We start from the raw sequence: 20,775 nt of genomic DNA, 5'->3' as shown, positions 1-20,775 counted from the left end.
TGGCGAATGTTCCATTGTAGAATGACCCCTAGTTTTAGTGGTGGACAATGAACCATTGTAGAGTGACTCCTAGTTTTACTGATGGACAATGTCCCACTGTCTCTCCAACCCACGCTTTACAGTTAAGGTTTACCTTGGAAACTGGGGCTTCCCATCATGACACAGGAACATCAGGGATGAAGCCTCACCATCATCCTGGAAGCTAACAACAGGGACAGGGGTTTTCATCACTCCTATGGACAAATAAAGGAGAGAGTCTTGAAGTAAAGAGAAGTTGCAAATATTGAAAATGCGCAGGTGGCCAATCAGGATCTGCAAGAGAAAGAGATACATTAATCATAACTGATGAACTGTTCCATTCCAGATATTCTAGATGTTGCCACTGTCCCCTGTGCATTTCTAGCATGTTCTGTCTTGGCATGCTTCCAATGTTCAGTGCCATCAATGATAAAAGGATTTTATCATGATGGTGACAATTCTGTTGGAGTTGGACCTATCTTTCTCTTGCGGATGCTAACTGGCTGTGCATTTCTAGGAATTGAGGCGAATTAATTAAGCATGACCTGTTAATCCTGGATGAGTGCAGCTCCAAAACACTCAAGAAGCTCGACACCATCCAGGACAAAGCAGCCCGCTTGATCGGCACCCCATCCACCACCTTAAACATTCACTCCCTCCACCACCGGTGCACCGTGGCTGCAGTGTGTACCATCTACAAGATGCACTGCAGCAACTCGCCAAGGCTTCTTCGGCAGCACCTCCCAAACCCATGACCTCTACCACCTAGAAGGACAAGGGCAGCAGGCGCATGGGAACACCACCACCTCCAAGTTCCTCTCCAAGTCACACACCATTCTGGCTTGGAAATATATCGCCATTCCTTCATCGTCGCTGGGTCAAAATCCTGGAACTCCCTCCCTAACAGCACTGTGGGAGTACCTTCACCACACGGGCTGCAGCGGTTCAAGAAGGCAGGGCACCACCACCTTCTCAAGAGCAACTAAGGGTTGGGCAATAAATGCTGGCCTTGCCAGCGACACCCACATCCCATGAACGAATAAAAAAAATCAGTTCTTCCGGTTAACAGTAATGGAAAATCATCTCATTTTCTGGAGGGGTGGGTTGGGGGGGGGGGGGAGAATGGATGGGGAAATTGGGAATCAAACAGTTCAAGGAGGTCATGATTTCAAGCCTCAAGGCTGTCTACCACTCAAACCTCACATCCATTGGGCAACTTTGGTCGGTTATTACCCATTGGGCTTGATAAGGGCGCCTGTGTACATAGCCACAAAAGCCAAGAAAGTCCCGGGCTTCTTCCCTGCACCCCCCAACTCCAACTATGCTGAGTTGAGTTAGACTATCTCAGCTGCACGGTGAGTGCTACATCAGTCCCCAGTACTCAGGCTGGGATCCTTCCCTCACCTTATTACTGTCCAGTCAGCTCTGCTACTAAGTGTGTGGACGTCCCGTGATGGGGACGGTCTACAACGTCCCTCATAGATTGACTGGCCTGCCACTATTCTCAGTCACAGGCTTGTGCATGAAGAACGGGTAAAGCATCGGAGGTTCCGCATGCTCTCTGTGGAACTGTACCCTGCCATAACTCAGTGTCTTTAGGAGAGATGGTGGGAGAAAGCTGGTCGGTGGGGTGTGGGGGGGGGGGGGGCGGGGGTGTGGAGCACAGTCACTAGCTGAGACCATTCGGTGCGTTTGCCAGTATGGCTTCTTTACAGTTAGATGAGCTGGGCCCAATGGAGGGATTAATAAAGAAAAGGAAACTTTCATTCAAAAGGAATTGGTTGTGGTAAAACCCACGGCGAACCATTAATCTTCACTTGCTGCCAGATCAAGCCGCATTTTTTAAATGAAAAAAACCCCCCACCTTGCTCAACAGCTTCTTCAATAATCTTCTTGTACATCTCTAAGGCTCTTTGATCTGTTACTATGACGACCCTTTTCTTCAGGGCCTGCAACATAGCTGCCATGGCAATAGCTCCTGGAGGACCATCCGTCTCCTCTGGGGGCTGGTGATTGAAGTGGGTTGGAAATCCAGTGGTTATGAGCACAGATTTTGCGTGTGACAGCGAGAGGGAGGCTTTCAGCAGCTGCTCTTCGGTCAACAAATGCTTGATACCTCGGTCGCCTGTCCGGGACAGAAACACGTTTCATTAAGACTTAATTCCAACCGGTTCAATTGCGTTCTAAGACGTTCAGTCCAATTGTACAAGTTCTGAATAAAATAGCAATCGGAACAAGACCCAATTGCTATTGCAGGTTGATAATGGGCGAGCACCATACAGGTTGTTCACAGTAATGGGGTTTATTTTGGGTCCCGGTTTGGGGGACAATGGAAACCACACACAAACCATTCAGCGTTACTAACAGTAGGATAAGGAGTCATCTTGGTCTCACTTATGGTAAATTAGTTGCAGACAAGAATCTTGTGTCACAGGCACTTCTTGTGGCGATAGGCTTTCTATTAAAGACTCTCTGCCAAGCCCCCCTGTTGACCCAGCGGGGAAAGCCACAGCCTACCTCTGCAACCTCCTCCGGCCCTACAACGCTCCGAGAGCTCTGCGCTCCTCCAATTCTGGCCTCTTCAGCATCCCCGATTTTCATCGCTCCACCATTGGTGGCCGTGCTTTCAGCTGCCTGGGCCCCAAGCTCTGGAAGTCCCTCCCTAAACCTCTCCGCCTCTCTACCCTCCTCCTTTAAGGCGCTCTTTAAAACCTACCTCTTTGACCAAACTTTTGGTCACCTGTCCTAATATCTCTTAATGTGGCTCGGTATTAAATTTAGTTTGATAATGCTCCTTCGAACGTTTTATTATGTTAAAGGTGCTATATAAGTGCAAGTTGTTGTTGTTGTATGGATTAGGAAGGTCCTGGTTTGAGCCCGATTGCGTTAGCCCATCTCAGCCAGGACTGTTGTGAAGTGCAAATGTCCTCAGCAAGTCTAGGGAAGGGGGGCAGATGCGGAATCATAAGAACATAAGAGCATAAGAAATAGGAGCAGGAGTAGGCCATTCGATCCTTTGAGTCGAACTCGAGATTGCGCCATCTTGGCAGGCAGGGGACCGAGCTGGGAACTGGGGAATTACTTGGTCCAAAGGCCAAGCCGGGAAACTGCACAGACTCACCAGGCCAAACCTGGGGACCGAAGGCGGGTGACAGAGGTTCCTGGGACTGCAGTAAAGGTGGTCCTCCAACGGCAAGTTGGCCAATCTAAAAATGATTGAGGAGAGGGGGAAGGGGTCATGACCTCTCTGACCCACACTGCCATTAAAATAATGGGGAGTGGGGGGGGGTTGGAATCTATCAATGAAGCCAGATAGCTACAGAAATCGGAAGGCGGAAATTCCTGCCCCCCTCATCGCCCAGCCCCCACGCTAATTCCACACCATTTCCTGTTACTTAAGTGTTACTTAAGTGCATTTTAACTCTGAACCCCACTATCGTTTAGTGTTGTGATTCGCATTCTTTTCTTACCTGGATCTTGCTGAATCAGAGTATCCAGCGCCTTGATTTTCTCAACTGCGGTGACCGAGGCAACGCTATAGTGGGGCGGGTTCTGAGAAATGCAGAAAACACGTGGGGTTTCTGCATCCGCAGTGCAGTCACTGGTCACCTCCCGCTCACTCCTCAGGTCAGTAATGAACATGCAGCCAGGAGCGTGGGTGAAAGCCAGAGGGGATTCTGAAAGTAAGAGGAATTGGACCAGTTAAGAGCTATTTAATTTAATAATTTAAAAGGGAAGGGTGGAATCAATTTCATATTGATATTTACAAAATATGTGTATGTTACTGCCCCATCGATGAGGGTCCCTGATGTATTACGTACGATCTCTTGCATGTAAGCACGTAATCTATCAAGCCCTCCACTGAGGGACATTAAAATCATCTGCGTCAGGCTCCCCCATTCTCTTTATAAATTTGGAGAAAAAAGGGTAAAAATTTAAATTAAAATGAACAGAGAAAATAGAAGAAAGAAAAGTCCAATAAGTGAGCATCGATCAAGTGTTACATTTTTTAAGTAAAATTAGAACTTTAGTAGTTTAGGATTACTTTACACAACTGCTCGAGTCTGCTATCACTGTATCTTACTGCAACTGCGAACAGCCTCTGCTCCAGTGACTCCGCATGCCCAGAAGACTGGGGTGTCACCAGGATGTGCTTCAACTGCGTCCCCGAAATCTGGGTTGGACAAGTCTTCAATTCCGATTGATCCTGAGGGTGGCAAAAGTGAACTTGTTTTAATTCCTACGCTGGTGGCTTATTGGAAAAACATTTAAAATCCGCCAAAACAACAATGCCCAGGAGGAATACAAATATTGGTTCTTCCCCCTTCATGGACCTTGCTTAGCTTTTACCTTCTCACTCTGCGACTGGTAGGACAACCTCAAAATGTGATCTATTGCGGGGACTCTGCAAACCCTTTCCTCAGGAGATACTGTAAAGTCTGTGTGTTGTATAGCGAATTAATACACAGACTACAAGAGTAAACTTTAACAGGGCTTTACTATTCGAAGGTCAGGGCGAATCTGCCCAATCACTCATTACACAGCACTTATATACCGGTGTGGTCACCACCGGTATTACAGTATACAGCAGCCAAAATAAAGTAGTGCAACACCTAAAATAGTTCTCTTAAAGGTGGACGGTTACATACAATAGTTCTCTTAAAGGTAGAACGGTTACATACACAACAGATACCGTGGGCGAGGTAGAATTCATGATCAAACAGAGGTCCCACAGAGGGGGGGAGGGCTCCTTTATGGGCGTGCCATTATCTCCACGCGATTTTACTCTATGGTTAGATCGCATCTGGAGTACCAAAGAGATTTAGGGATTTCATGTGCACAGATCACTAAAATGTGATGATCAGGTACAAAAATGAACCTGTTTCTCTCTCTACAGATGCTGCCTGACCAGCTGAGTATGTCCAGCATTTTCTGTTTTTATTACAAAAATTAATCCAAAAGGCGAATGGAATGTTAGCCGTTGCAACTAGAGGGCTAGAATATAAAGGGGAGGACGTTTCGCTACAGCTATACAAAGCCCTGGTTAGACCACATCTGGAGCACTGTGTACAGTTCTGGGCACCGCACCTTAGAAAGGGTATATTGGCCTTGGAGGGAGGGCAGCGTAGGTTCACCAGAATGTTACCAGGGCTCAAGGGGTTAGATTATGAGGAGCGATTACATAAACTAGGCTTGTATTCCCTGGAATATAGAAGGTGAAGGGGTGATTCGATTGCGGTTTTTAGGATTTTGAAAGGAATTGATAAGGTAGTTAGAGAGAAACTTTTTCTGCTGGTTGGGGACTCTAGGACAAGATGACATAATCTTAAAATCAGTGCCAGGCCATTCAGGAGAGAAGTTAGGAAACACTTCTTAACGCAAAGGGTGGTAGAAATGTGGAACTCTCTCCCACAAAAAGCAGCAGATGCTCGCTCAATTAATAATTTTAAATCTGAGATCTTTGATAGCCAAGAGTCTAAAGGAATATGGAGTCAAGTCAGGCAGATGGAGTTAAGATACAGAGCAGCCAGGATCTAACTGAATGGCGGAACAGGCTCAAGGGGCTGAATGGCCTCCTCCTGTTCCTATGTGCTGGTCCCAGAAGCAAGAACAGGAAAATCAACCCCCCTTGTGCATTCTTTATAAGAGCCTTAAGGTAAAGTTACCTGGATGACCAATGTGTACAGGTGCACCATGGGCATCCTCCATGCGATGGGTTATTTGAACAGTTGCATCAAGCTTGTCTATGGGGATGGGTCGCATAGTGACCACCATGTTACACTGGAAACTGCCAACCTCGATACATGGAATAGACGTCTGGGAGGAGGGGAAAGAAATGGAAAGAAGATAAGAAGATTTTGCCACAAAGCTGTCGATAAAAAAAAAAATCAGCATATGGTTTGCAGGCATTGTGCACACATTTAGACATAAAATTGGCTGGTCCACGTGGGTTTGCTCATGATGCCAGATAACAGGGGTACGGTAGCGTAGTGGTTTATGTTACTGGACCAATACTGGACTATAATTGAACCCAGGTGAGCAACGCCAAACTGACCTAGGTGCAACCGCTCTCCCGCATTCACACAGCCACCCAGCCCGGTCTCAGCGGCAGCCGAAATCAGAGGTCTACTATTCCTCTTGCCCGACTGGCCGAAGCCCAGTAATTTAATGCTGAGCCGGTCCGACGCATCGTGACGGGAAATGCGCTGGCACACTGAGCAGAACACAGACAGCGGTTGCCGTGCCGATGGCCAAGCTCCAGGTCAACAAAAAAGTTGCAGTCGGCTACATGGAGGTGGGGGTGGTTCACACCCACGAGCGGAGTCATAAGAACATAAGAAATAGGAGCAGGAATAGGCCATATGGCCCCTCGAGCCTGCTTCGCCATTCAATAAGATCATGGCTGATCATTGACCTCAACTCCACTTTCCCGCCCGATCTCCATATCCCTTGATTCCCCTATAGTCCAAAAATCTACCTATCTCAGCTTTGAATATACTCAAAGACTCAGCATTCACAGCCCTCTGGGGCAGAGAATTCCAAAGATTCACAACCCTCTGAGTGAAGAAATTCCTCCTCATCTCAGTCTTAAATGGCCGACCCCTTATCCTGAGACTATGCCCCCAAGTTCTAGACACTCCAGCCAGGGGAAACAATCTCATCATCTACCCTGTCAATCCCCCTCAGAATCTTGTATGTTTCAATGAGATCAGCTCTCATCCTTCGAAGCTCCAGAGAGTATAGGCCTATTCTACACTATCTCTCATCATAGGACAGCTCTCTCATCCCAGGAATCAATCTAGTGAACCTTTGTAGCACTGCCTCCTTAGATAAGGAGACCAAAACTGTGCCCAGTACTCCAGGTGTGGTCTCACCAAGGCCCTGTATAATTGTAGCAAGACTTCCTCACTCTTATACTCCAACCCCCTTGCAATAAAGGCCAACATGCCAATTGCTTTCCTTATTGCTTGATGTACCTGCATGCTAGCTTTCTGTGTTTCTTGCACAAGGACACCCAAATCTCTCTGAACACCAACATTTAAAAGTTTCTCACCATTTAAAAAATATTTTGCTTTTCTATTCTTCCTACCAAAGTGAATAACCTCACATTTCCCTACATTATACTCCATCTGCCACCTTACTGCCCACTCACTCAGTCTATCTATATCACTTTGCAGACTCTGTGTTCTCCTCATAGCTTACTGTCCCACCTAGCTTTGTATCATCAGCAAACATGGATACATTACACTCGGTAAAATTTTCAAACACGATTTCCTTTTCATGAAACCATGTTGACTCTGCCTAGTCATGTTATAGAAACATAGAAGATAGGAGCAGGAGTAGGCCATTTGGCCCCTCGAGCCTGCTCCGCCATTCAATGCGATCATGGCTGATCATCCAAATTCAGTACCCTGTCCCTGCTTTCTCCCCATATCCCTTGATCCCTTTTGCCTTATGAAATATATCCAACTCCTTCTTGAATATATTTAATGAATTGGCCTCTACTGCCTTCTGTGGTAGAGAATTCCACAGGTTCACCACTCTCTGGGTGAAGAAATTCCTCCTCATCTCTGTCCTAAATGGCTTACCCCTTATCCTTAGACTGTGACCCCTGGTTCTGGACTCCCCGACCATCGGGAACATCCTTCCTGCATCTAGTCTGTCTAGTCCTGTTAGAATTTTATAAGTTTCAATGAGATCCCTTCTCATTCTTCTAAACTCCAGCGAGTACAAACCCAATCGACCCAATCTCTCCTCATACGTCATTCCTGCCATCCCAGGTATTTGCCTGGTGAATCTTCGCTGCACTCCCTCCATGTCAAGAACATCCTTCCGCAGATAAGGTGACCAAAACTGCACACAATACTCAAGGTGTGGTCTCACCAAGGCCCTGTACAACTGCAGCAAGACATCCTTGTTCCTGTACCCGAAACCTCTCACTACGAAGGCCAACATACCATTTGCCTTCTTAACCGCCTGCTGCACCCGCATGCTTACCTTCAGCGACTGGTGCACAAGGACGCCCAGGTGTCGTTGCACTTCTCCTTCTCCCAACCTATTGCCATTCAGATAATAATCTGCCTTCTTGTTTTTGACACCAAAGTGGATAACCTCGCATTTATCCACGTTATATTGCATCTGCCATGCTTCTGCCCAATCACCCAACCTGTCCAAATCATACTGGAGTTTCTCGGCATCCTCCTCACAGCACACACGCCCACCCAGCTTTGTGTCGTCTGCAAACTTGGAGATATTACATCTAGTTCCCTCGTCCAGATCATATATATATATTGTGAATAGCTGGGGTCCAAGGACCGATCCCTGCGGTACCCCACTAGTCACTGCCAGCCACTTGGAAAAAGAGTCGTTTATTCCAACTCTTTGCTTTCTGCCTGCCAACCAGTTTTCTATCCAAGTCAATACCTTGCCCCCAATCCCATGTGCCTTAACTTTACACGCTAATCTCTTATGCGGGACCTTATCGAAAGCCTTCTGAAAGTCCAAATACACCACATCCACTGGTTCTCCCTTATCTATTTTACCAGTTACATCCTCAAAAAATTCCAGTAGATTAGTCAACCACGATTTACCTTTTGTAAATCCATGTTGACTTTGTCCGATCCAGTCACTGTTTTCCAAGTGCTCTGCTATTACATCTTTTATAATGGACTGTAGCATTTTCCCCACTATCGATGTCAGGCTTACCGGTCTGTAATTCCCCATTTTCTCTCTACCACCTTTTTTGAACAGTGGGGTAACATTAGCTACCCTCCAATCCATGGGTACTGTTCCAGAGTCTATCGAATTTTGGAAGATGACCAGTAATGCATCTATTATTTCTAGGGCCACTTCCTTAAGTATCCTAGGATATAGATTATCAGGCCCTGGGGATTTATCGGCCTTCAATCCCGTCAATTTCTCTAACACCATTTCTCTACAAATACTGATTTCTATCAGTTCCTCCCTTTCATTAGACCCTATGTTTCCCGACATCACTGGGAGGTTATTTGTGTCCTCCTTTGTGAAGACAGAACCAAAGTATGTATTTAATTGGTCTGCCATTTCTTTGTTCCCCATTATAAATTCCCTGATTCTGACTGCAAGGGACCTACACTTGACTTCACCAATCTTTTTCTCTTCACATATCTATCAAAGCTTTTACAGTCAGTTTTTATGTTCCCTGAAATCTTACTCTCATACTCTATTTTCCCCCTCTTAATTATGATTTTCTAAGTGCCCTGATACTGTACCACTTCCTTAACAATGGATTCCAGCATTTTCCCGATGACTGATGTCAGGCTAACTGGCCTGTAATTCCCTGATTTCTCTCTCCCTTCTTTCTTGAATCGCGGTGTTACATTTGCTACCTTCCAATCTGCTGGGACCGTTCCAGAATCTAGGGAATTTTGGAAGATCAAAACCAATGCCTCCACTATCTCTGCAGCCACCTCTTTTAGAACCCTAGGATGTAGGCTGTCAGGTCCAGGGGATTTGTCGGCTTTTAGTCCCATTAGTTTCTCTAGTACAGTTTCTCTACTTATATTAATTACGTTAAGTTCCTCACCCTCATTAGACCCTTAGTTCCCCACCATTTTTGGTATGCTTTTTGTGTCTTCTACTGTGAAGACAGATACAATAGGGGGATAGAATATAAAAATAGGGAGGTATTGCTTCAGTTGTACAAGGTATTGGTGAGACCGCACCTGGAATACTGCGTACAGTTTTGGTGTCCATACTTAAGAAAAGACATACTTGCTCTCGAGTCAGTACAAAGAAGGTTCACTCGGTTAATCCCGGGGATGAGGGGATGGACATATGAGGAGAGGTTGAGTAGATTGGGACTCTACTCGTTGGAGTTCAGAAGAATGAGAGGCGATCTTATTGAAACATATAAGATTGTGAAGGGGTTGGATCGGGTGGATGCAGGGAAGATGTTCCCGATGATGGGTGAAACTAGAACTAGGGGGCATAGTCTTAGAATAAGGGGCTGCTCTTTCAAAACTGAGATGAGGAGGAACTACTTCACTCAGAGGGTGGTAGGTCCATGGAATATGCTGCCCCAAAAAACTGTAGAAGCTACATCATTACATAAATTTAAAACAGAAATAGACAGTTTCCTAGAAGTAAAGGGAATTAAGGGTTACGGGGAGCGGGCAGGAATTTGGACATGAGTCTAGGTTCAGATCGGTCATGGCCCTGTGGGTAGCGGAGCGGGCCCAGGGGCCGTGTAGCCTGATCCTGCTCCTATTTCGTGTGTCTAATTCTGTTAGATGCAGGAGATGGTTCTGTGATAGTGGATTGGCAGTTAGGATCAGATCAGCCATGATCTTATTGAATGGTGGAGCAGGCTCGAGGGGCCGATTGGCCTACTCCTGCTCCTATTTCTTATGTTCTTATGTTCTTATGTTCTTATGTAAAATATTTGTTTAACGCTTCTGCCATTTCCTTATTCCCCATAATAATTTCTCCTGTCTCAGCCTCTAAGGGACCAACATTTACTTTTGCTACCCTTTTCCTTTTGACATATTTGTAGAAACTCTTACAATCTGTTTTTATATGTCTTGCTAGTATCCTCTCATATTCTATTTTTTCCCTTTTTATCAATTTTTTGGTCATCCTTTGCTGTTTTCTGAAACTCTCCCAATCCTCAGGCTTACTACTATTCTTTGCAACATTATAAACTTCTTCTTTCAATTTAATGCTATCCTTAACTTCTTTAGTTAGCCATGGCTGGATCACGTTTCCCGTAGAGGATCCTTCCCCTCCTACTCCAAGTTCTTCTCCAGCCTCAAGGAGATATCCTTAACCTTGGCAGGCAACTCAACCTTCGGAACTCGCTTTCGAGGCTGCAGAGAACAGTATCTATCCCCCTGACTATACTGTCCCCTACCACTATCACATTCCTTCCTCCCCCCCCATTTGGATGGCCCCCTGTACCATGGTGCCGTGGTCAGTTTGCCCATTCTCCCTGCAGTCCTTTTCTTCATCCATACAGGTAGCAAGTGCCTCGTACCTGTTAGACAAGGTCAGGGGCTGAGGCTCCTCCATCACTACATCCTGGGTCCCCTGAGTCGATGGAGCGAGACCTGCTTGCCTCCAGTCGGCATCGCTTCAGCATGTGTCTTTATTTAGTGGTGGACACTGTGCGGCCGTTTGATACAACCCACTTCAGAGGACAGTTAAGAGACAAGTGTGGACATCAGTTGAGGAGATTGGCTGTGACTGCTTTCTTTTCTTCATTCTCGAGATAGACAGAGCTTTAAACTAATGAAAGTGGGGTGGGAGGAATCAGGAAAGAGTAAATTTAAAAGCAGCGAGAAAAATATCAAGGCTCAAGAGCAGAGTAGAGATTTGGGTAAAAATAAGCAGAGTGGGTCAGGAAGGGACAGAGAGAGTAACAAAGGTAATAAGGCATCAGGGAAAAATAGAAATAAGTCAAAGCTAAAGACACTATATCTGAATGCGCAAAGCATTCGCAACAAAATAGATGAATTAATAGCGCGGATAGAAATTAACAGGTTTGATCTAATAGCCATAACGGAGACGTGGTTGCAAAGTGGCCAAAGTTGGAACTAAATATTCCAGGATACTTAACTTTTAGAAGAGATAGGCAAAATGGCAAAGGAGGAGGGGGGGTAGCCCTGATAATAAAGGATGGGATAAAGACAGTAGAGAGAAAGGATCTTAGCTCTGAAAATCAAGAAGTAGAATCAGTTTGGATGGAGCTAAGAAACAGCAAGGGGCAGAAATCATTGGTGGGAGTTGTTTATAGGCCCCCAAACAGTAGTTGTAATGTAGAGCAGAGTATAAATCAGGAAATTAGAGGTGCATGTAACAAGGGTAATACAGTAATCATAGGGGACTTTAATCTACATATAGACTGGGCAAACCAAATTTGCAGTAATAGTGTGGAGGACGAATTCATGGAATGTATGCAAGATAGTTTTCTAGATCAGTATGTTGAGGAACCAACTAGGGAATAGGCTATTTTAGATCTAGTATTGTGCAATGAGAAAGGATTAATTCATAACCTTGTAGTAAAGGGACCTTTAGGGAAGAGTGATCATAATATGATAGAATTTTATATTGAGTTTGAAAGTGATTTAGTTAAATCCGAAACTATGGTCTTAAATCTAAACAAATCAAACTATGTAGATATGAGGGGTGAGTTGGCTAAGGTAGATTGGGAAACTACATTAAAAGGTATGATGGTAGACAAGCAATGGCTAGCATTTAAAGAATTAATACATAATTTACAACAAATATACATTCCTTTAAGGCACAAAGCCTCCACAGTAAAAGTGGTCCAACCGTGGCTAACAAGAGAAGTTAAAGATAGTATCAGATCAAAGGAAGAGGCTTATAATGTTGTCAAAAAGAATAGTAAGCCTGAGGTAACAACAGAAAGTGCTGGAAACACTCAGCAAGTCAGGCAGCATTGAGGAGAGAGAAACAGAGTCAATGTTTCGGGTCGAACCCTTTGTCAGAACTGGAAAAGGTTAGGGAGGAGAGGAGCAAAGATCAAAAGGAAGATCTGTGATAGGATGGAAGGCAGGAGAGATGGAATGACGAAAGGGATGATGGTGCAAGGCAAAAGGAGAGGTAATGGGACAAGTTAAGAAACAAAAGATGGTTCTAGATGATGTGTGAATGACGATGGCAGCAACATTAACAGCTACCATGTGAGGAAACAAGAGAGAGAAAAATAAATAAAGAAATACAGGGGCCAATTTATCGTCTGAAATTGTTGAACTCGATGTTAAGTCCAGAAGACTGTAAAGTGCCTAATTGAAAGATGAGGTGCTGTTCCTCGAGCTTATGTTGAGCTTCATTGGAACAGTGTAAGAGGCCGAGGATGGAGAGATCAGAGTGGGAGTGGAGTGGTGAATTAAAGTGACAGGTGACCGGAAGCTCGGGGTCACGCTTGTGGACTGAACGGAGGCGTTCCACAAAGCGGTCACCCAATCTGTGTTTGGTCTCCCCAATGTAGAGGAGACCGTATCGTGAGCAGCAAATACAGTGTATTAAATTGTAAGAAGTACAAGTAAATCGCTGTTTCACCCGGAAGGAGTGTTTGGGGCCCTGGATGGTGGGAAGGGAGGAGGTAAAAGGGCAGGTGTTGCACCTCCTGCACTTGCATGGGAAGGTGCCGGGCAAAGGGGAAGGGGTGTTAGGGGTGATAGAGGAGTGGACCAGGGTGTTGCGGTGGTAGCGGTCCCTCAGAATGCTGAAAGGGGGGGTGGGATCAAACTGGAGGTGGCGGAAAAGGCACAGTAAGCCTGAGGATTGGGAGGATTTTAGAATTCAGCAAAGGAGGGACAAGAAATTGATAAAGCAAAGGAAAATAGAATATGAGAGTAAACTAGCTAAAGACGTAAAACAGACTGTAAAAGCTTCGATAGGTATGTAAAAAGGAAAAGATTAGCAAAAGTAAATGTGGGTACCTTACAGGCTGAGACAGGAGAAATTATAATGGGGAATAAGGAAATGGCAGAGAAATTAAACAAATACTTTGTATCTGTCTTCACGGAAGAAGATGCAAAAAACTTCTCGGAAATAGCGGAGAACAAGGGTCTCAAGCGAGAATGAGGAACTGAAAGAAATTAGTATTAGTAAAAAAATAGTACTGGAGAAATTAATGGGACTGAACGCCGATAAATCCCCTGGACCTGATGGCCTACAACCTAGGGTTTTAAAAGAGGTGGCTATAGAGATAGTGGATGCATTGGTTGTCATTTTCCAAAATGCCACAGATTCTTGAATGGTTCCCACGGATTGGAAGGTAGCAAATGTAACCCCGCTAATTAAGAAAGGAGGGAAAAGAGAAAATGGGGAACTACAGACCAGTTAGCCTGACATCAGTAGTAGGGATTATTAAGGACATGGTAACAGGGCACTTAGAAAATAATAATAGGATTGGGCAGTGTCAACACGGATTTATGAAAGGGAAATTGTGTTTTACGAATCTGTTAGAGATTTTTGAGGTTGTAACTAGCAGAATCGATAAGTGGGAACCAGTGGACGTGGTGTATTTGGATTTTCAGAAGGCATTCGATAAGGTGCCACACAAGAGGTTATTAAACAAAATTAGGGCTCATGGGATTGGGGGTAATATACTAGCATGGATTGAGGATTGGTTAACGGACAGAAAACAGAGCATAGGAATAAACGGGTAATTTTTGAGTTGGCAAGCTGTAACTAGTGGGGTACCACAAGGATCAGTGCTTGGGCCTCAGCTATTCACAATCTTACATCAATGATTTGGATGAGGGGACCAAATGTAATATATCCAAGTTTGCTGATGATACAAAGCTGGGTGGGAATGTAAAGAGGCTTCAAGGGGATATAGATAGGCTAAGTAAGTGGGCAAGAACATGACAAATGGATTATAATGTGGAGAAATGTGAAGTTATCCACTTTGGTAGGAAAAATAGAAAAGCAGAGTATTTTTTAAATGGTGAGAGATTGGGAAATGTTGGTGTTCAGGGGGACCTGGGTGTCCTTGTACACGAATCATTGAAAGTTAACATGCAGGTATAGCAAGCAATTAGGAAAGCAAATGGTATGTTGGCCTTTATTACAAGAGGATTTGAGTATAAGAGTAAAGACATCTTACTGCAATTATATAGGGATATTATATATTATGAGACCACACCTGGAGTATTGTGTATAGTTTTGGTCTCCTTACCTAAGGAAGCATATACTTGCCATAGAGGGAGTGCAACGAAGGTTCACCAGACTGATTCCTGGGATGGGGGGATTGTCCTATGAGGAGAGATTGAGTAGTCTAGGCCTATATTCTCCAGAGTTTAGAAGAATGAGAGGTGATCTCATTGAAACATACAAAATTCTTACAGGGCTTAACAGGGTAGATGCAGGGAGGATGTTTCCCCTGGCTGGAGAGTCTAGAACCAGGGGTCACAGTCTCAGAATAAGGGGTTGGCCATTTGGGACTGAGATGAGGAGAAATTTCTTCACTCAGAGGGCGGTGAATCTTTGGAATTCTCTACCCCAGAGGGCTGTGGAGGCTCAGTCGTTGAGTATATTCAAGACAGAGATTGATAGATTTTTTTTAATATTAAGGGAATCAAGGGAAATGGGGATAGTGCAAGAAAGTGGAGTTGAGGTAGAAGATCAGCCATGATCTTATTGAATGGCGGAGCAGGCTCGAAGGGCCAAATGGCCGACTCCTGCTCCTATTTCTTATGTTCTTATGGGCGTCGCTGGCAAGGCCGGCTTTTATTGCCCTCTAACTACCTACTTGCCGAGAAGGTGGTGGTGGGCCTGCTTCTTCACCCACTGCAGTGTGTGGTGGTTTTATACAATTGAGTGTATTGCTAGGTCACTTCAGTGGGGAGTTAAGAATCAACAATGTTGATGTGGGAACTGGAGTCACATATAGGCCAGACCGGGTAAGGACGGCAGGTTTCCTTCCCTAAAGGACATTAGTGAACCAGCTGGGTTTTTAACGACAATCCAACAGATTCAAGGTCACATTTACTGATACTGTGGCGGAGCCACCAAAGGACTCAGATCGTTTGTATATAATTCCTTTAACAACATGTTAGCTACAGCCTGAGTCTGTATCTTTATTTATGCTGTTTAACTGTACAGAGTGTGGTTACTTTAACAGCGCGGCTAAAACGTGATGACGTCACGCCGTTCATCACGTGATTCCCCACTGGCGGGAGAACGTGATGACGTGATGACGTCAGCCACGGGACTGCAAGGGCAGTCCTCGTGGAGCCGAGAGAGAGAGAGAGAGAGAGAGAGAGAGCAGACCTACATTCGATGTTATCCTGCAGTTTCTTGTTAAAGCCTGTTTGTTTCATTAAAGTTCGGTTTGTTTGATCGCCTGAGTAGAACTCAGTCTTTTAGTTAGGAACCCACGTTCCTACAATACCAGGTTTTGATTTGAAAGTGAATTCAAAGTCTCAAACTGTCATGGTGGGATCTCAACTCACGATCGACTGGAATATTAGACCAGTAACATAAACCACTACATACCCCTGTTACCTGGCATCATGAGCAATGGCACAAGGACCAGCTAATTTTATGTCTAAATGCATGAAAGTGTACGTGCAACCTTTAACCTACCTTGTACATGCTGACATTACACCCTTGTTCAACATTTCTTATCGGAACACCAGCCTCGAGGACTGCACTCTCAAAGGAAAAGCTGCATCCCAGGTAAAACGTAACCATCTCCTTTAACTGCTCGGTGTATTCCTTGAGGTTGCTCAAATTGCTGGTGAAGTTTCCTCCCTCATACTTCCTGTACTGTGGGCAATCGGTCCTAAAGCCAAATTGCAGTGTTAGATTTTGTGTTAAGGAGTTATTGTTAAAAAAATCCAGAACAATTAGTCCCGTTAAACTAGTTAAATTAGTCATAAATAAAAACAGAAAATGCTGGAAATACTCAGCAGGCCAGGCAGCATCTGTGGAGAGAGAAACAGAGTTAACGTTTCAGGTCGAGGACCTTTCGTCAGAACTGGAAAAAGTTAGAGATGTAACAGATTTTAAGGAAGTACAGAGGAAGGGACAGGGGGGAGGGGAGGAAAGAACAAAGGAGAAGGTCTGTGATAGGGTGGAAGGTAGGAGAGATTAAATTACAAAAGGTATGATTGTACAAGGCAAAAGGTAAGATTGTAAAAGGCATCCCTAAGTTAAGGGATCTTTTACGTGCGTTAGTCAAAGAAGAGCAGGGGAGTTATCCCCAGTGTCCTGGCCAATATTAATGTCTCAACCAACATCACTAAAACAGATTATCACATTGCTGTTTGTGGGAGCTTGCTGTGTGAAAATTCATCGTCGCTGGGTCAAAATCCTAGAACTCCCTCCCTACTAACACTGTGAGAGTACCATCACCACACAGACTGCAGTGGTGTGTGTGTGTGTGGGGTATCTGTGTGTGTGTGGGGGGGGGTATCTGTGTGTGTGTGCGGGTATCTGTGTGTGTGTGTGGGGGGTATCTGTGTGTGTGTGTGCGGGTATCTGTGTGTGTGTGGGGGGGGTATCTGTGTGTGTGTGTGCGGGTATCTGTGTGTGTGTGTGGGGGTATCTGTGTGTGTGTGTGGGGGTATCTGTGTGTGTGTGTGTGCTGGTATCTGTGTGTGTGTGTGTGGGGGTATCTGTGTGTGTGTGTGTGTGGGTATCTGTGTGTGTGTGTGGGGGTATCTGTGTGTGTGTGTGCTGGTATCTGTGTGTGTGTGTGTGTGTGGGTATCTGTGTGTGTGTGGGGGGGTATCTGTGTGTGTGTGGGGGGTTATCTGTGTGTGTGTGTGTGGGTATCTGTGTGCGTGGGTGTGGAGGTATCTGTGTGTGTGTGTGGGTATCTGTGTGTGTGTGGGGGGTATCTGTGTGTGTGTGTGTGGGTATCTGTGTGTGTGTGGGGGGGTATCTGTGTGTGTGTGTGTGGATATCTGTGTGTGTGTGTGGGGGGGTATCTGTGTGTGTGTGGGGGTATCTGTGTGTGTGTGCGGGGGTATCTGTGTGTGTGTGCGTGGGTATCTGTGTGTGTGTGTGTGGGGGTATCTGTGTGTGTGTGTGTGTGTGGGTATCTGTGTGTGTGTGTGTGTGGGTATCTGTGTGTGTGTGTGGGTATCTGTGTGTGTGTGTGGGGGTATCTGTGTGTGTGTGGGGGGGTATCTGTGTGTGTGTGTGTGGGTATCTGTGTGTGTGTGTGTGGGGGGGTATCTGTGTGTGTGTGTGTGTGGGTATCTGTGTGTGTGTGTGTGTGTGGGTATCTGTGTGTGTGTGTGTGGGTATCTGTGTGTGTGTGTGTGGGTATCTGTGTGTGTGTGCGGGGGTATCTGTGTGTGTGTGTGGGTATCTGTGTGTGTGTGTGTGGGGGTATCTGTGTGTGTGTGTGTGTGTGTGTGGGTATCTGTGTGTGTGTGTGTGTGGGTATCTGTGTGTGTGTGTGTGTGGGTATCTGTGTGTGTGTGGGGGTATCTGTGTGTGTGTGTGGGGGGTATCTGTGTGTGTGTGTGTGGGTATCTGTGTATGTGTGTGTGGGTATCTCTGTGTGTGTGTGGGGGGGTATCTGTGTGTGTGTGGGGTATCTGTGTGTGTGTGTGTGTGGGGGTATCTGTGCGTGTGTGTGTGTGTGGGGTATCTGCGTTTGTGTGTGGGGGTATCTGTGTGTGTGTGTGGGTATCTGTGTGTGTGTGTGGGGGTATCTGTGTGTGTGTGTGGGGGTATCGGTGTGTGTGTGTGTGGGGGGTATCTGTGTGTGTGTGTGGGGGGGTATCTGTGTGTGTGTGTGTGTGGGTATCTGTGTGTGTGTGTGGGGGGGTATCTGTGTGTGTGTCTGGGGGTATCTGTGTGTGGGGGGGTATCTGTGTGTGTGTGTGGGTATCTGTGTGTGTGTGGGGGGGGTATCTGTGTGTGTGTGTGTGTGTGGGTATCTCTATGTGTGGGTATCTGTGTGTGTGTGGGGGGGTATCTGTGTGTGTGTGTGTGTGTGGGGGGGGTATCTGTGTGTGTGTGTGGGGGTATCTGTGTGTGTGTGTGTGTGTGGGGGTATCTGTGTGTGTGTGTGTGTGGGTATCTGTGTGTGTGTGTGTGTGTGGGTATCTGTGTGTGTGTGTGTGTGGGTATCTGTGTGTGTGTGTGGGGGTATCTGTGTGTGCGTGTGGGGGGTATCTGTGTGTGTGTGTGGGGGGTATCTGTGTGTGTGTGTGTGGGTATCTGTGTGTGTGTGTGTGGGTATCTGTGTGTGTGTGTGGGGGGTATCTGTGTGTGTGGGGGGTATCTGTGTGTGTGTGTGTGTGGGGGTATCTGTGCATGTGTGTGTGTGTGGGGGTATCTGTGTGTGTGTGTGGGGGTATCTGCGTTTGTGTGTGGGGGTATCTGTGTGTGTGTGTGGGTATCTGTGTGTGTGTGTGGGTGTATCTGTGTGTGTGTGTGGGGGTATCTGTGTGTGTGTGTGGGGGGGTATCTGTGTGTGTGTGTGGGTATCTGTGTGTGTGTGTGGGGGGGTATCTGTGTGTGTGTCTGGGGGTATCTGTGTGTGGGGGGGTATCTGTGTGTGTGTGTGGGTATCTGTGTGTGTGTGGGGGGGGTATCTGTGTGTGTGTGTGTGTGTGGGTATCTGTATGTGTGGGTATCTGTGTGTGTGTGGGGGGGTATCTGTGTGTGTGTGTGTGTGTGAGGGACGGAGGGGGGGGGGCCAGACAGAGTGAATACACACGCTGAAGATGGGCTGCTGAATTTTTAGTGTTTTTAGTGTTTAAAGTGGGGGAAAAAAAGGTTCATTTCAAGTTTAAAAAGGTTTTAAAGTTAAATTTAGTTCTAGTTAAGTTAGTTTAGTTTGTTTAGTTAAGTTTAAGTTTAGTTTAGTCTAGATTAAGTAAGGAAGGAAAAGACCACCAAAGAGACTACCAAAGGAAAAAAAACCAGAGGAAATTAGAAAAAAAAAAGCCAAAGAAAAAAAAAGAAATAAGGGAAAAAAAATAAAAAATATATACAAACCAAAGAACAGCAGCAGCAGAAGCGAGGTGACTCGTCCGCATCGGGAACCGAGGCGCGAAGGCCGCACGGAGACGCAGCGGCAGCCGGAGCGAGGAGACTCGGGGAGGTCGCTTCGGGAAACGAGGCGAATCGGGGAGGCCGCACGGAGACGCAGCGGCAGCCGGAACGAGGTGACTCGGGGAGCCCGAGCGGCGAACGAGACACGGCCCAATCGGCGGCCGCAGTCCAGCAACCGAGCGACGACCGCAGTCCAGCACCCGAGCGACGGCCGCAGTCCAGCACCCGAGTGACGACCGCAGTCCAGCACCCGAACGGCGAACGAGGCACAGCCCGAGCGGCGGCTGGGATAGAAAGCCCGGGAAAGGCCCGAGGAGCCAGGCCCAGAGACCTCTGAGGCGAAGGGGAGCAACCAGAAGGCTTCCAGAAGCAAACCAAGACTGTGAGTACAGGGCCCAGGGAGGGAGACTGAAGCCAGGGAAAGGCCCGAGGAGCCAGGCTGAGACAGAGGCACAGAGACCTCTGAGGGGGAGGGGAACAGCCCGAAGGCACCGGGAAACAGCGGCTCACAGACCCAGACCTGAGAAGGGTGAACCCAGAAGCCGAGGCCCAGGGACCACGGGGTCGGAGAGGGGGACCGGGAAAGTTCGCGAACAGGGAGAGGGAAACACCAAACCCGGGGCCCCAGAAAAGCTTATTCTAAGATCAACAATACTTTACCAAAAATGAGCGAATCAGAAGATCCACAACAGCCCCGCTTCCAGATTCCCCCCAACACCGCAAAAAAAGCTATAAAAGCGATCAAGCATGAGCAGATGAGAGAAAAACCAGAAACACTTTTTGCTGACTGTTACAACAATGGGACAAAAAGTAACCTCATTTTCTACTCAGATCAGCCAGTGGCTTGGATCACAGCAATAAAATCACACTATACCAATGTTAAGCTAGAAAATACCGCAAATGGGTCCATAATGAAAATTAACACACCAGGAGACAGTTCAACTACGACGGTCAACGCGTACAATACCGGAACAATATTAGTGCAAGGCAACCTCGACAAATTTGCAACAGCCTTCAGGACACTGAAAAAATTAACTAAGGGGGGAAGGAACAGCCTCAGAGTGGCCCGCACTCCCCCCAACATTGACAACTTACCAGGAGAAAATCTGCCTGGTCAGGAGGTGAACGAGCCACACAGTTCAAACCAGACACCAACCCCGGGGAACCACAGCCACACGATACAACTGACAAACCCCAGCATAACTACCAGGGAGGAAGCCACAC

The 20,775-nt window shown here is 46.4% G+C and overlaps 1 protein-coding gene across 2 annotated transcripts in view; it reads right to left on the bottom strand.

Annotated features, from left to right (window-relative positions):
* Nucleotides 1–16,425, bottom strand: part of LOC147081895 (D-glutamate cyclase, mitochondrial-like) — a 42,193-nt gene extending 25,768 nt beyond the window's left edge. For both annotated transcript variants that reach the window (XM_085980596.1, XM_085980597.1), the window contains exons 1-6: nucleotides 16,117–16,425; nucleotides 5,685–5,835; nucleotides 4,103–4,225; nucleotides 3,489–3,695; nucleotides 1,883–2,143; nucleotides 134–233 (exon numbers count right to left, since the gene is read on the bottom strand). In XM_085980596.1, the coding sequence (XP_085836722.1) occupies nucleotides 134–233; nucleotides 1,883–2,143; nucleotides 3,489–3,695; nucleotides 4,103–4,225; nucleotides 5,685–5,835; nucleotides 16,117–16,410 (1,136 nt within the window). In that variant the 5' untranslated portion in view covers nucleotides 16,411–16,425. The remainder of the gene's footprint in view (nucleotides 1–133; nucleotides 234–1,882; nucleotides 2,144–3,488; nucleotides 3,696–4,102; nucleotides 4,226–5,684; nucleotides 5,836–16,116) is intronic.
* Nucleotides 16,426–20,775: the final 4,350 nt, after the last annotated feature.

The sequence above is a fragment of the Somniosus microcephalus genome, unplaced genomic scaffold (assembly GCF_052327205.1).
Source record: "Somniosus microcephalus isolate GS21.2 unplaced genomic scaffold, FLI_Smic_1.0 scaffold308, whole genome shotgun sequence".
NCBI lineage: Eukaryota > Metazoa > Chordata > Chondrichthyes > Squaliformes > Somniosidae > Somniosus > Somniosus microcephalus.
Note: the sequence above shows the minus strand (reverse complement) of the source record. Positions and strands in the feature narration are given on the sequence as shown.